General features: G+C 45.3%; 1 protein-coding gene across 1 annotated transcript; it reads left to right on the top strand.

The window, feature by feature from the left end:
* Positions 1–1,061: 1,061 nt before the first annotated feature.
* Positions 1,062–10,902, top strand: barhl1a (BarH-like homeobox 1a). The gene is made up of 3 exons (XM_060841104.1): positions 1,062–1,521; positions 5,577–5,799; positions 10,611–10,902. Exons 1-3 carry the CDS (start codon positions 1,062–1,064, stop codon positions 10,900–10,902), a joined length of 975 nt encoding a protein of 324 aa, XP_060697087.1.
* The last annotated feature ends 5,389 nt before the right edge of the window (positions 10,903–16,291 follow it).

The raw sequence follows: 16,291 nt of genomic DNA, 5'->3' as shown, positions 1-16,291 counted from the left end.
GTGCTAAATTTAGCAAACTCGCCATGTTGTCATTGCAACCTCTCGCATTTTACCTCCTCGTTTAATTTGTTTTTGTTTTGTTCACTTTTTTTTGATTGTTTAAATGTGATCCCGAAAAAGAGATCACATTGCAACGGTTTCAGGAGCAGTGCAAATATTTTGCAGCTGAATATTGTTTTCCCCATCAGTCCCATGTACAGTAGTATTTCGGTGTGTTCATGGTAAGCTGAGGAACATCTTCGGGGCCAATGTAACGGAAACGATGACATTGGGAATGAGGTAGGTGCTGCTTTCAACTCTTATCAATGTTTCCAACTTGTTCGCTGTGTTAGAAACTGTCAGGACCCACCGAGAACGGTGGGAGAAGTCGATATTTTAACCGACAGATTAACCGCCGCTTTCTGCCGTGAGTCCTGATCAGATTAATAAATCAGCAGTGACCTTCTGTATTGGAGTGACCACTTCAAGCCTGTGCACAGTCACAGCTCCTCCCTGAGATACCGGACCGTGCAACTCCCTCAACTCCCAGCTGCTTCCAGCCTGCAACTTGACTGAGCATTCCTGACCTTCCTAAAACCGGCCCAGGACCAAGCCTCCTCCCTCCTCGGTTCATTCCTGCTCCCATCTGAAGAAACTGCAGGAGTGGCTTCGCTCCAACTCCTTTCGCTCAACTCAGTCAGCGGTGATGTCAGGGAGAGACTCCAATCAGAGCTGCCTTCCCTCGGACACGTGCTTAAGACATTTTTTTAAAAAAAAACACCCCTTTGCTAAGTGACAGAAGTTCATTTTGGTCTAAAAGTCTCGGCAGGTAGGAATCCGGCCTTTTCCGCTAGCGGCCGCTGAGCCGGGGATCTGCTGCTGTCCAAGGTCCTGAAACCTCCTTCATCCCTCAAGGCGAAGTTCCCCAGCGCCCACTGCTCCACGTCTGCACCAACCTGCTCTCTGGGATTTCTTTTAGCCAAGGGTTTTGTTTGCTCAGGCTCCTGGTTTGGAAGTTGAACTGTTTCGCCACCAAGTTTCAGCCAAGTTGCTATCCCAGGTCCAGATGAAAGTCCCCGCAAATGGAAGGGTCTAACGGCTCCAGTTTTGGGATCGACTCGATTCTGTCTCACAGAGCAACCAGCCCCGCCTTGGCCAAAGGAGAGCCGCTGATGGGCGACTGCAGGTCTCCCCAGGAGGTGAAAGCCGGCCTGAGCCCGGTGTCGGATGTAGGTAGCGAGCAGAGCTCGCCTTCCTCGCCCGGCCTGGAGTGCGCCGAGGCGGCAGCGCCGCTGCCGGGGGCGGCAGGCGGGATCGAGTCGCAGGCGCACCCGGGGCAACTGTGTGCCGCTCCCCAGCCCAGGACTGCTACTTCCTCCTTCCTTATCAGGGACATTCTCGGGGACTGCAAGCCGCTAGCGGCCTGCGCCCCATACTCAAGCAGCGGGCAGACTCCCCAGGATGCAGCTCATAAACGCGGGGAAGAATTCCTGGAGAAACTGGAGAAGAGGGAGAACCCGTCTTCAGACACGGAATATAAAGGTAAGGAGGGCGAGAGAGACCCTAGGCCAAGCTGAGAACATAAACAAATAATAGAAGTTCTGAGGGAGCTGGTGGCTCCAATTATCATCAACATTAACATCTTTGTATTTTGTCAATCCGCATTTCGGGGAAAACAAAAACACACAGCAGACAGAACTTTTCAATGCCAGATTTGTTCCTTCCTTCACAATCTAAGATTACCAAATATTGTATCAGATTGTATTTGAATAAAGTATTTTTGTCCTGTAGTGGGAGAGGGGGTGGTCTATAATTAATACAGACAGTTACTGAAACCCAAGGTGCCTTTAATTCAGGAGTTCAGTCTTTATTGAAACAAATGCCAAATTGTGGAATTTTGCTTTGTAATAGTGTGAGCAAATCCGCAAATTGACATTTCTCTCTCGCATCAAATTCATCAACTGCCGCTCCACCCAAACCGAGGTCACTTTGTCCAAAAAAGCGGGCCGAGAAAATGCCGCTGACAGGGAGAATGTTTAATACCCACAGTAACTGGAAAAAAGATCGCAAGTGGATTTAAAAGTGTATTTATATTTTTTTTTTAAAAAGACGTGAAAATCATTCACTTTGTCTCTTTCAAAACTACCAGATGAATCGATCCCTGAAGATAGACAGTAATTGAGAACTATTCCTTCTGTCAATGTACTGCTCACTTTCAGAGTGAAGGAAGGCGGAATATTTCTGAAAGTTGTTTTTATTGCAAAGTCAATTGTCAGATCGTCCTCATAAAATATAAATTGTTGCAGTTACCAATCGGTATTTAAATATAATCCGGGCAGTTCAGGCCGTGAATTTTACAAACCAGACAACGCGCCGTTTTATTTGGATTGAGTAAAATGTGTTGCCAAGTCAAAGCTTTCAGGCGACAGATGCCAGGGCCTGGAACTCACCTTAAAAAGCACAGGCAGCATTGCTGTGGCGTCCAAGTTCAGAGTGCATTTGTGATTGCGCCAAATAACAGAGAAACTTTGTCAAAGTGGAAACTGAATTTCGCTGAATGTGTTATTATTGATTCGGGATAGCGACCCGTGGGTTCCATAACAGACATTATTTGACACACACACATTGAACCTAAAGGTGTTTTTAAAAAAATACTGTTGTTCGTTATCATCGCTCCAAGATCAACTTATTAAAATGGAAATAAATGTATCCCAAATTAGAAGTTTTTTCTGGGGGGGGGGAAGGTGAACAGTGAAAGGAAATGTAAGGACTGAGTAATTGGGAATGAAGTGGGGAGGAGGGAAGACTATTTACAGACTGGGTTCAGTGAATCGGATAAGATTACAGGAGTAGGAGTAGGTTTTAGATTTATACATGATTTAGGAATGCGATCATTGCAAAGAATAATTGACAATTTAATACAGACCTAAAGCTATTGAGTTTAAAACAATGTGTACTTGTGTGTGAGAGAGGGGCGGTGGAATGATGGAGGGGAAGTTATAAAAGTTTAGATTGTAAACTTCATTAAACTTATATCAAAAGACGCATCTGCTCGCCCAGCATCAGAGACTTGAACTAGCGAAAAGGGACATGAATAAACAAACGTCGTTTAAACGGATAAGCTGCCAAGATTACTGCAACTGATCATAAATCAAGGAAAGACAACAGAGAGGTTCCGGGAGAGCGGGTTCATTTCAATCCACTACAACAGAGCTCAGAGGGGCCTCTGCTTTCTCAGGGAAGTCACCCTCCCTGAAGGAAACTTTCCAATGTCCACCTTAACAACGGAATACCAATCCGAGATTCCCGGCCAAACCCGGCCATTCCTGGGCCTGAAAAGTTCAGCAATGGATTACAAACACAACCCGGTTTCATCATGGTCCTGTCAGACTGTTACACTGGGAAACTCATCCCTTCAAGTTCGGAACCGTGAATATTCCAAACACAATAGCCCCGGGATTCACAACGTTAGCTTCCTCTGTTGGTGTGTTTTCACTCTCTGTGTTTTGTGTTATAACATAAAAAAATCTTGCAATGTCACAGAACGATCTAAATACTTTGGAATTCCTGGAAGGGTTTCTTTAAAATAAAAGAAAGTCTTTTTTTGGCGACTTTAACAGTCGGTGGAGCCGGGTAAAGACTGAGAGGAAATGTTGGTTGTTGAACGGTTTTCGGTGAGTCCTTTTGACAATTCCTCAACTCGCTTGCACTCCGCACTCAGAGTGTTTGACATTACCTCCAATAATTGTCTCCAGTCCGGGCTGGAACAGACAGATCACATTCAATTATTTTTATTTCCGTTTCAAATTATTTTTTTTTAAAAAGGCCACAACTTTTCGGCAGTGATTTTCAGCAAAAAATAATTCCACCAATATCTGGATATTGTGAACGTGTTCCGCTGTTATTTCCGAACGAATAGCCCAACTGTTCACCCACAGGGTCCTCCTGAACAAAATCTGATATCGATTGATGAGCATATTTCTGACTGAATTCTTCCTTGTCTAAAGAGCGGCTCAGCTGCCGAGTCGAACCGGGATTTATTTGAATGTTTGGGGGCTCCTTAAAGCTGTAATTGAGGTCGAGGTGGTCGTGGGTATGTGTAGTGAGATGGAGGCGGAAAGGGAATGGGTTCAGTCAGTACTCCAACTGCAGAGAGAGAGAGAGAGAGATACCTTTCCCGGCCCTTCCGCTCCCCCGGCGCAGACAGAGCAGTGGGCTGCGTTTTGTGAGTAAGTTTGGGGAAGGCTGTTTGCAATTTGGAGCCGCCGAATTGAGTTCAACATAATCTATGTTTGAGAATGCGGCGGTAATGGGTTATTTGATGCACAGGGATGGGGCAGAGGGTAAAGGAAGCAGGCAGAATAGCTGCAAACTACAGTCCTGTGGCCGGACGGTAGAACTGGGTTTGAAAGGAAGAGCAGTTCACAAGTTGGAGCTGAGTTTAGTCCCTCGCTGCTCCCCAGTCTCCTCCTTGTCATGGTCTCGCTTTGGTGGGCTGTATCACCCCGTGATCAGTTCTATTTGGGAAGAATTCCTGCTCTAATCGGCTTTGCCCCTGCCTGAAGGTGAGGGTGGGATCGGGGTAATTTGTAGAAGGTTAGTTTAGTCGATGCCGTTTGGTGAAGGCGATGACAGGTTCCTGCAGCGACTTGCAGAGGTGACCGTGTCATTTGCAAAATAATCCTGTGATCAGATTTAGTTTTTATGGGAAAGGATATTTTCAATGATTGGCTCTCTAATCGGACGGGGTTGCTGTTTCAGACAGTTCTGGGCAGGCTCCCCAGTGGGTTAATTAAACGGATTATTTTCTTCCCGGTCTACCTTTCCTGTTTGCTATCCCCTCTATATCACAGCAAACCTGCCCGGTAAATATCAACAAAGGTACATATAAAATCGGCGGCTCTGCGCTGGGACACAGCATGAAGTCAGGTTAGATTATCAGCTCAATCTCCGGGAGAGACAGCGGCTTGTTTCCAACCTTTCCGCCCAAGCAGCTCTTTAACAGGTCATTTCAGAACATCAGACAGAGCGGGGGGAACCATTGCACTGATGCGTTTTGCAAACTCTCAGGTCGCCACACAGTCAGACCTGAAATTCGGACTCCAGAAATTCCGACATAACACTGGGCTCAAAAGATCAGCGCTATTTCTCGGATTTTGGGTGGGAGATCTAATAATAAAAGAGAGGCCTGTTGTTTAAATGTTCCTGCTGTCGCAGCAAAACCAGAACCCCACACAGCCCGCTCTCCACATTCAACACAGAACTGTCCCGTGTATCCGAAGGAAACCGGATGAAATACTTGGGCCGTTTAAAAGCGACATTGACTAACATTCCCAGATTTTTGAGAAGCACCTGAGCAAACTCCCAGAGGCCACTCGGTCACAGTCTGACCAAGGCTCTAGATGACAGAACAAGGAGTTGCTAACATAGAGAGATTGTATCCTGTTTGATTGAGGAAGTGGTGCTGGTGTCTTTGCAATGTTAGTGCTGCATGCGGATCTTGGCCAGGATTTTATTTTGTAACTGTCCTTGTGTTTCTGTTTTTTTCTCTCGCTGTCTCCCTCCCTCTCTCTCTCTCTCTCTACCGGCATGGACAGTTAAGGAAGAAGCAGAGAGAGAGATCTCGAGTAGTCGGGAGAGCCCGCCTGTGCGGTTGAAGAAGCCCCGGAAAGCCCGCACGGCCTTTACTGACCACCAGCTCGCTCAGCTAGAGAGGAGCTTCGAAAGGCAGAAATACCTGAGCGTACAGGACAGGATGGAACTGGCGGCTTCGCTCAATCTCACAGACACTCAGGTCAAAACCTGGTACCAGAACAGGAGGTGAGGCTAACTGACCCACAGCTGGTTAACAACGCACCGAAACGGAGTCAAAACAGACACGAGCAAGGGTCCCATTGTAATGAGCACAAACTCAAGCTCAGTTCCAGGAGATAGCTCACTCAGATATTTAACAAGTCACAATCCCACAAGCAATGGGGCGAATTGAAATCTCACAGATGATTCAGCTCCATGTGAGGATTGTAAGATCACAAACTCCTAACTGGGTTAGACAGGCGGGAAAGATGAGGGCGGCTTGTTGGGCGCTCTGTCTAACACAGTGAGTCTGTACAAGCGGCTGAGAATCACAGAGAGACTGCATCCTGCAGTGTCTGAGGGAAGAGGGTTCACTTTATTACAGTGTGGTCTGTCTCCACACAGGGGTATGTTACCGACTCAATGAGCTGACGAGTTAGGGGAAGGGCAGAACGGGTTAAGAACCTGTCACGTCTTTAGTTCTGATCTGCTTCTTGTCAGGTTTTCGCCCGCGGTCCCAGAATTTGTTCATTTGACAGGAGACTAAATCCCAGGGATCAAACTGAATCAAAACATTTCCGAAAAGCTTAGTGTATCCCAGATAAGGAACTGAGACGGTTCACGTTAAACATTAGAAGCGTTAACTCAAGCGCTAGTTAACGGAATCCGTTTCACAATCAAACCCTCGATGGGACAGTTGTTCATAAACAAACTCCCAGGCTGTAATCAGAAAGTGAGATGAACCAAGTCCAAAATCTACCCTCCGGCTCCGAGCAAATCCTCCTTAACACAAAACCAGAAATTGTTGGAGTGACTCAGCAGGTCCGGCAGCATCTGTGGAGAGAAACAGAATTAACGTTTCGAGTCCAGTGACCTTGCGTCAGAACAGAACATATTTTCCTCTCTATTCATAACTAGGGAGCTTTTTAAATACTAACACCAAACGAATGTCTAGCCGTTGCATTAAATGAGAGTTAAAGATGATTTCCAGGATTCGGGGTGGGGGGGGGGGGGGGGGGGGGGCGAGAGGCATAAACCGACAATTGAAACAGCGAGAAACTAGACAGGAGACAGCAATCGGGGTTGGAAGCGAATGTTGGGCGGGGGGCAGAGGGAGAGAGGGCAAATAAAATAAACACTGGGAGACAGACTCCAAAATAAATGTAGAGGTAAAAGCAATGACTGCAGATGCTGGAAACCAGATTCTGGATTAGTGGTGCTGGAAGAGCACAGCAGTTCAGGCAGCATCCGAGGAGCAGGAAAATCGACATTTCGGGTAAAAGCCCTTTATCAAATGTAACTGAGTCACCTGCATCGAACTATCATAGAGCCTTGAAACTTAAATAATTAACACCCTCAACCCACCACAATCTCTGAATTATTTCTAAAAACCGTCCTTGATGGAGAGGGGGTGGGGGGGCAAAAAAATTCCTGCCATTACTTCACACCAATCACTGCCAATAAATCATTTAATGGGGTGAGACATTGGCATCAATCAACATCTGACGGGAATCGCCTCTCCGAGCGGTTATACACTTGTTTACAACTCATCCAGAAATGCGGTTCGTTAGGTTTCGGGTAAAGCCCAACGTTGGTGTGTGTGTGTGTGTTTGCAAGTATTTATCTGTGGATGTGTATGTGTGTATTTGTGTGTGTGTGTCTGTGCTTACAAGTATGTGTCTGTGGGTGTGTATGTGTCTGTGTGTGTCTCTGTGTGTAAATGTGTGTGTACGTGTGTCTGTGTGTTGTGTGTGTAAATGTGTGTGTGCATGTGTCTGTGTGTGTGTGTCTGTGTGTTGTGTGTGTGTATGTGTGCCTGTTGTGTGTGTCTGTGTGTGTGTGTGTGTATCTGTGTTGTGTGTGTGTCTGTGTTGTGTGTGTGTCTGTGTTGTGTGCTTGTCTGTGTATGTGTGTTTGTCTGTGTATGTGTGTGTCTGTGTGTATGTGTCTGTGTGTGTGCCCTTCATCACAAACAGGTCAGTTTCTGTACCGTATCCCTTCACTGATCCCACCTGAATTTCTCCTGGTGCTGCCCATCTTTCTTGCGGGGAGCTGACTGGTCAGTGAGTGGACCTGCGGCCCCAGGACCCAGCAATACCCAGTATCCTGTCGGCCTTGTCATATACAGGGTTTAACCAATAATTAGAACTAGCGGGTTTTTTAACCACACTAGTTTGTTTCTGGATTAAACAGCCACCTGTCATGGTGACACCCCCCACCCTGATCCACATTCACTGTGTGATGTTAGTAACACAAGGCGCACACACACGGAATGAGAGCCTATCTTTAAGCATCAGTTTTCAGATCGAATCTGTCGCCGAGGTTGAGTAGAAAGCATTTACTAACCACCTCCTTTAAGAAATCAGTTTGTTTCAGTCCCAAAGGAGACCGTACAATACAGACTCCGCTAGAGGAAGTGTACTCACACAACAAACTGCAATTACCCTTAAATATCACTCCAACTACTCTCCAGACTGGGCCCAATAGAAGCGATGATGAAAACTGTCTACTCATGAGGTACAGCAACAGCACCACAAAGGGAAGCAATCATTTTCAGGCACCCTGGGGCGAGCGGTTACATAAAGCTGTCAAACTAACCAGCATTGAGAAATCTGTTAGGGGGAAGGGATAAGGGCTACACTTGAAACATGGTCTATGAAGTTTCTCCTTTATTAATGATAGTCAGAACAGTGTTGCTCCGGTGGATACACACAAGGTGCATACCACACAGATACACGCAGACACAGACACACAGATATGCACAGACTCACACGTATACACACACAGAGACATGCAGAGACGCAGACACAGAGACAGACACAAACACATACACAGATATACACGCAGATTCACATACACATACAAACATAGATACAGAGACATACACACAGATACACGCAGACACAAACACTATGCATAGACATACACGCAGATACACACAGACACACGCACAGACATACACACAGATACAGACACTGACAAAGGTCTGACGATTTATGGGTCTTGTATGAATGGGAATGGCTCTACTTCCATCATTGCGAGTTGATGTCACAATCTCACTCACCTCCCCTACATACATAGATACATACTCGTACATACAACCAGACATTCTCTCTCTCTCTCTCTCTCACACACACACACACACAAACTGGCAAAGACCTGACGATCTGTATGAATGAGAAAAGCTCTACTTCTATCACAGCGGTTTGATGTTCTTGTCACACTCAGGGTGTTCTCCATAGGCCGGTGGCTATTGATTCCGATTGGTAACTCGTCTCAAACGCCCCCCAGGACTGGATGCAATGTTGATCCCAACCCTTCAGTATTACTCCCGTGTCCTCTCTCCCAACCTTTTTAGAAGGACTCAGTCAGAAACTGTGACTATTTACATTCAAGTGTCGGTGAACCATGGAGAAGGATTGGTCTAAAATCCTGGGTGGCCGGTGTCAGGCAGCGGGAAAGGGGCCGGAGACAGAGAGGGCTCTGTTTACAGAAGGTGCGCTTCCCAGCGCTTCACACTGAGATCCAGAACCCTCCCCCACCCCACCCCCCAACCTCCCGAGGCTAGGGCCTGGCTTTACCACTCTGAGGGTCTTGACACCTTCGTTCTCAATCCATGAAGACATTCCTGAGCTGAGGAATGGCGCATAGTTTGAAAAGAAACAATCGATCGATTGATTAGTGACAGATCTGGGACCCTCCGGAGACCCAGCCGCCTGTCCAAATGGAACAGGTTTGAGAGCTCCCTGTTCATGGGGGTTCTGACAGTTTGGACCCACAGTGAGTGGGACCCACAGCCATGAGTTTAAACACAACCCACACTCCCTCCTGCTTCCGGCCGCCCTTCTGTCGGGGAGGGAATTGTCCTCTAAACCAGCAAGTCTTCACCCTGTGTAGACCGATAGTTGGTTAGGGTGAACACTGGGCAGGAAGGTGGGGGAAAATGGGAGTGAAGATTCTTACATGGGGAGGGGGGGTGGGGTTGGGGAAGCGGGCAGGGGACAGCTAAATGAGGCAGCACTGTGGGATAACAGTGACATTCACTGATGGCTGGAGGGAGGGAGGAACTTGTTAGAAAATACTACGGCATTGCCATCATGTGATGTGAATAGATCCCGAATTAAGGTCACCATTCGACCCTCAGCCTAAAACAACTCAGTTCCGTGTGAGGGGACCATCCGCAACTCCAGGCCCTTCTCTCACTGGCTTCACTCAGAAACCACCCGCGACCCTTGACATTATCCCACCTCAATAAACCAAAGGGGAAGGTAAACTGACTGGGCGCGATGCTGAACACAATAATGGTGTTAAAATGAGAGGGAAAGTAGCAAAAAAAGACCCCTCCTCCCCCCCACCCCGCCTCCAAGCTTTGCTGTTAGGAAATGGTTTGCCAGGCCCTGGGTCTAGCCCAAGCCGGCAGCAATGGGCTGAGGTCTCGGGGAAATGCTGTTAGAGTCTATGTTGAAGAATGTGCAGGTCCCCTTTCCAAACCCCAAGCTGCTGACCAAGCACTGCCCTCCCAGGGCAGTGAACACAGGTCACTGGGGCTTCCCAATGAGCCCGGAGAGTGAAGGGCACGGCCAGAGAACACATGGTTCAACCGCCGGCTCCTTAATCCCTCTCCTGTGAAAGACTGCACCCCGTTCACTGCAGGAACCTGGGGGCCCCAGCCATTCTTCCAGATTTAAGGGCGAGTTGGATAACACACTGTCAAAGTACATCATGAATAATGAGACTTGTGTGTGGCGTGCGGTGGAATTTGAAGTGTTAAAATCAGACCAGTTTTCATCCAAATTGAAGTTTACCTGAGGATTTGACTCTTTCCCCTTCCCCAACAGGACGAAGTGGAAAAGGCAGACGGCGGTGGGACTGGAACTCCTGGCCGAGGCGGGCAATTACTCGGCCCTGCAGCGCATGTTCCCATCTCCGTACTTCTACCACCCCAGTGTCGTCTCCAACCTGGAACCGACGGCCATGTACATGTACCGGGGTCCTGCCGCTCCTCACCCCGTCATCCAGCGACCCCTCGTCCCGCGGGTGCTCATCCACGGACTGGCAGCGGGGGGCGAGCAGCCGCCGCCTCTGCCCGGCCTCGCAGGTGTCCTTCCTCGGCCGCCGCAGCCACGGTGAGCCGCCCTTACCAACAGCCCCTTTACACCCCTATTCCCCACCGCCTGGACTTCAGTGGGAATCACACACAAATACACACACACACACACACAGACACACACACAGACACACACACAATTGCTCCAAATGTTTAACACACACACAAAATGTGAAACCATTTGTAAAGAAGATTGTATTCAACTCTATTTATGCTTTTTAATTTTCAAACTTTTATTGTGTAAAAAGTGAGAGGTTTTAACTGTGATACAAACATAGTTTTAATTTAAACTTGTTCCAATTCATCTTTTGGCGCCTACAGTTTATTATTTACACTTAAAAATATTTATAGTTTTTTTTAAAAGCAGAAATGAATTTCGTGTTAAGGAAACAGTCATTGGTCTAAGGTAATGTTGCACTATTTAAAAATAATTTTTGTTGTTGCTGAACATTTAAATTGTACAATTTATTTATTTTGAAATAAGTTACAATGATCGACAGCCTTTCCCCCTGTAATATACTGTAAATACTTTGTGAACGCCTACAGCTTGATTTTTAACCGTGCACATGTTATTGGTCCAGTTTTCATGTTGTCTTTTGACTTTTAGTTGGGTATAGATTGAAGGCTTCACCCCCATGTTCGCCCACCTCCTCCCCCACTGCTCCCCCTGCACACACACGCATACACATTCCCACCCCCACTTAACCTCCCTCTTTAATACAAGTCTGATTATTTATTGAAAGCTGGAGCAGCAGCGGAGTTGGAACCGGCAGCTGTTAGCGCGTCAGCCTGGGAGCGGCACCCCGGCTCCGGGAGCCTGACAGATGGGGAGCGGGGTGGCTTGGCATTCTCCGGCGTCCTCGCCTTCTAACAGATAGAAACAAAGCAACAGCAACAGAGAGAGAGAAAAAAAAGGAAAAAAAATAAAAACAATACAGACACGGACACAGACACACAAATATGTATATATACACACACATACACACACAGGCACACAGCCATATACAGACATACAGACACATACAGACACACACAGAAACACACAGGCACACACACACACACAGACACGCACACACAGACACACACAGGCACACAGACATATACAGACGCACAGACACATACAGTCACACACAGACACACACACACAGAAACACACAGGCACACACACACGCACACACAGACACACGCACACACACACACGCACACACAGACACATACAGACACACACAGACACACGCACACACAGAATACACAGAATCCTGCAATCCTTTGGTTCCATTTCCCAAAATTCAACAAGTCAGCACCCGCAGGTTGAAAACAGTTTGACAAAATTCTAAAGCAAATCCAAACCAAGTTCCATCTACATTCCTTGGTCGGTTTGTAGCCGAGTCCTTTTGCTTGGAAATTGCTGTTATTTGACTACGTCCCCACTCCCCTTTCAATTACAGATCTTAAAATATTTACAGCAATGATTACATTGCCCGTTTCCACCGCACGCCCTGCAACCTGACTATTCAAGGCTAATCTTTAACCAGCAAAATAAGCGGATTGTTGCTTAAATTGAATGGCTGTCCTTTAGAACAGCGCGTTTCCATGTGAATCTCTGTAGCTGCCGGCAACGCGTTAGTCACACATCAGTATTCCGCTTAACGCAGGGGAAGAGCGAGGGGCCGAGGTTCACATTCCGTTTCCAAACATCGAGTCTCTTTCTGTCAATAGTTTGTCGGGACCTTTTGTATCTGTTTTGCAGGCTTTCCCTAAATAAGTGGCTTTCTTTCCCTCGTTAAATTCTCTGTTTTTGTTTACACCTTCATTTGTAAAATTCTGAAATACAAATCATGGCACAACATCCAATACAATTCCATTCAGTTTTTTTTTAGAAAATTATATATGGGTCAATAAAGGATTTGCTCTTATTTATTAAAAAAGAACTGGAAAAAAAAACCTCAGGTGTGTATATTCAATCCTAGGAGCCTTTGAACGGGTAACGACTGTTGGGATTTGAGTAAAATTAGAACAAGTAGGACATACGTTACTGGTTTCGATGGGGACTGAGCACGAACACTATTTCACAGATCAGCAAGGTTCCCTTTTGTTTATTCCCCCCCCCCTTACTTTTTGATCATTATTTGTTGACAGGGTGTGCAGTGAAAAGTTGTATTTTAGTTGTCTTCTCCATGTGCAGGGAGCTATGTCCCATCCTAGGTATGGGAACCAAGCTGAATTCAGTAATCGTTGTTGGGAAGAAGAGAGACAGGTGGAAACGAGATAACTTAGGAAGTCACCATCACATTTAGAGTTACCAGTTGCAGTTTTGTGTGTGTGTGTGTGTGGTCGGGGTGCGTTGGGTCGGAGTCTATTACCATTTCAACCAGATTTAACGAATGAAAATATCAAGTCACAACAATGCCACTGGGGAGCCCATACAATCTGAAAATTGTCGCCCTGATTTTATTTTAATGTTAACGAAAAATGTGCATAAATAATTTAACGTGTTTGGAGAAAGTGTTCAGTGTTGACCCTAAAATTTTGGACTTTAAGTCCTAACGCAATTTGCAAGTATTTATAATTAACCGGTTCGGATAGGCTATGTACATCTCCATATACAATTCGGACTTGAATCCAGACCTGCTGACCCACAGCTAGGGAGTACACTATGCAAGAGCGCGGGGACAGAGGTCGATGGGCTTGTACATGTTTGACTATTTTACGTAACAATTTGAGAAACAGAATGATCTTTTCTCAAGGTGTTGCATTTCCTAGTTTCTGCCTTTTAGGGGTCATGCTTTTTGTACATTAGTGGGGTCTGGCGGAAATGTTTGTTGTCAGGAAAGTTTGGAATTACGAATTTTGAATGCCTTTAGTGAGGCCGTCTTACTGGGAACAGGAATTGACAGCTCCCTGAAACGCAATCACTGATCAGTACAGTATCACGAGCGATAGAACTCCATCAAATTGCTTGCTGTAGCTGGCGACAGTAAGTCATCCTCCTGTACATGTCCAGCTATCGTCGTTATACGTGACCAAGGATTCTTACAGTCAGATGCACGTGAACGCAAGTTGAGTTGTGTTGCCAGAGTCTGAACAATATTTAGTTTTCTTTTGCCCATTACAGTTCCTGAGATTATTTGGTTTGATACATTTTGCATCATCAAAAAAACTGTTCGAACTTTAGCACTGAATGTGTTAAAATCATGTTATTATAATAATTAGGGGATTACATTGTTACCATTTCAGTAGAGAGCGAAAACGTTTCAAAATGCATCATTATATGATTGAGCGTTTTACAATTGTTACTGTCACAAATGACTAAAACACTATTGATTAAGCATATTTCCCTTTTCTGGGCAATTTATCCTTCAAACGACAGAGGACCTTAACCTCCTCTTTACACATCACTCATGGCACTCTCTAAAGAATTATACCGCATAGTTGTTCCCAACTTCCAATAGGTTCCCTTACCCCCATTTTGTTGCGTTGTAAATTCAATGCACTTTTTTTTTTGCAGAGTTCTTAAATCCAAAAAAAAATAAGTAAAGCCTGTTCTGAGGATCCCCCACCCCGCTCTCCCATGTCTGGACAAATCTCCAGTAATCCTTAGATGGCTGCAGGATGTGTCTCTGTAACTGCAGACTTTCCTCTTCCTGCATCGAGCGGCAGTTTCCCTCTGCTGCCGATCACGCGAAACATCCGGTCTCTATGAAGCGCACTGATTTGTATGGAAGCCTATAACCTGATCTCAGAAAAAAGGTCTTCCTTCTACTATGGCAACGTGAAACACACCAATGCAGTAGTGTTATTTTTGAGGTTAACTCTTTTTCATTTTAGATATAAATTGACAATTAACAGCGCAACGATTTATACCCGGCCGTCTTCAGCACCTTTCTGCGTCTTGAGAAACTCCATCAAATCATTGTAAAGTCGGGGATTGTTGCCAAGAATAAATACCTTACATCTTCTTCCGAGCAAAACAACTATTGTTACTCAAACACCCAAACTACTCAGATTTGCTGTTCGTGAAACTGCAGAACTGATCACGCCAGCCCCTTCCTCTGTCCTGTCTAAAACTGTCATCCCAAAGTATAACAATTTTATAAACTTCACAAATAAAAAAAAGCATGTCATCTCTTATTGAATTTAGACACGAAATTATTTATTAAAATGTAACAAATCTACTAGTTACGATAAATGCCAGAATGAATTAATCGCAAAACCAAAAGGAGAAATGAAATTTGATTTAATGTTTAGCTAAGAATTCAGGTCACTTGCCACACTCTCCAATAAATGTGTGATATAAAATAAATTCGCCATTTTAAAAGCTCAATTTCTTGATGTGTTTGGAAATTCATAGTTTTAACAAAGGTAAGTTTTATTTCTTGAAATAGTTGCAATCCCCAGTCGTTAGTAAGTAGGAAAGAGAGACATCACTCCGGGACAAGCTTGTGAAAACCTTATTGCTACATTCAATGTGCCGCTTATCAATAGAAAACTTGGAAACATAAACGATAATTACCACCCCCATCGCCAAAGGGCTTTTCGCTGTCAGGTTAGGAGGTTCAGAGTAAACCCAACGCAGAAAGGTAATATTTCTGGAGAATCTGAAGGCTAAAGTATGCCTAATGAGGGCGTCATAAGGAAGCTTAGAAAAATCAAAACCGGATAGTATTTGTTCATTTCTACTATCGAATGTTACATAGCTCTCATTGAATTGATGAAACATAGCACACAGCTTGTCAACGGTGTTGTATTTCATGGCATGTACATAGTATAAATATTCATTGGTGTTTTATTCCGCAGCTGATTAGATGGCAGGTGTATTCAGTTTATTAAAGGGTAATTCGTACAATTATATCTGTTGTATTTTCCACATTTAATTCTGACCACAGTGAGTTGGGATATATTTGTAGAACAACGTGATGGCAATACATTCGTTTCCCTCCCAAATTTGCCAGCTGTCATCAGAACCACTGTGGCATAAATTCAGAATGGGTTGAATTAGAACCTTTCAGGTTTTTAAATAATGGTTTACGTGCAATAATATCCATTTGGATGTCGTGCTGGAGCTGAAAGTCCACATCGTGATTGACCAAGTTTATGTGGTCAGTGAGGTGCACCTTTTCCAACAGATGTACCTACTGTATGTAACCTGAGAGTGTGTGTGGTCTAGCCCAGCCTCAAAGTAAAGACAACTCGGATCAATGTGAGTTAATACCAGAATTATCATTTGAATTGTATCTACGCCCTGAATTGTAAGTGTTGGACACTGTCCTGGCTGGTTTGAAAGCTCTTTCTCCTCAATCTTTCTAATAAATTGGTCGTCACTCCCGTTAAAACGAGTCAGAATAAGAGAGAGAGAGAAAGGGAGTTAACACAAACAACCCATTGCCCTGATTTCAAGCCGGGATGGGGGGT

Source organism: Hemiscyllium ocellatum, chromosome 21, assembly GCF_020745735.1.
Source record: "Hemiscyllium ocellatum isolate sHemOce1 chromosome 21, sHemOce1.pat.X.cur, whole genome shotgun sequence".
In the NCBI taxonomy this organism is placed as follows: domain Eukaryota; kingdom Metazoa; phylum Chordata; class Chondrichthyes; order Orectolobiformes; family Hemiscylliidae; genus Hemiscyllium; species Hemiscyllium ocellatum.
This window is presented reverse-complemented; position numbering and strand designations above follow the sequence as displayed.

Bases quoted from the DNA above. Each gene is read 5' to 3' on its own strand.
- barhl1a (XM_060841104.1), top strand. From the start codon at position 1,062: ATGGAAGGGTCTAACGGCTCCAGTTTTGGGATCGACTCGATTCTGTCT. The intron at 1,522-5,576 runs GTAAGGAGGGCG...CGGCATGGACAG, and splicing joins TTCAGACACGGAATATAAAG to TTAAGGAAGAAGCAGAGAGA. The intron at 5,800-10,610 runs GTGAGGCTAACT...CTTCCCCAACAG, and splicing joins ACCTGGTACCAGAACAGGAG to GACGAAGTGGAAAAGGCAGA.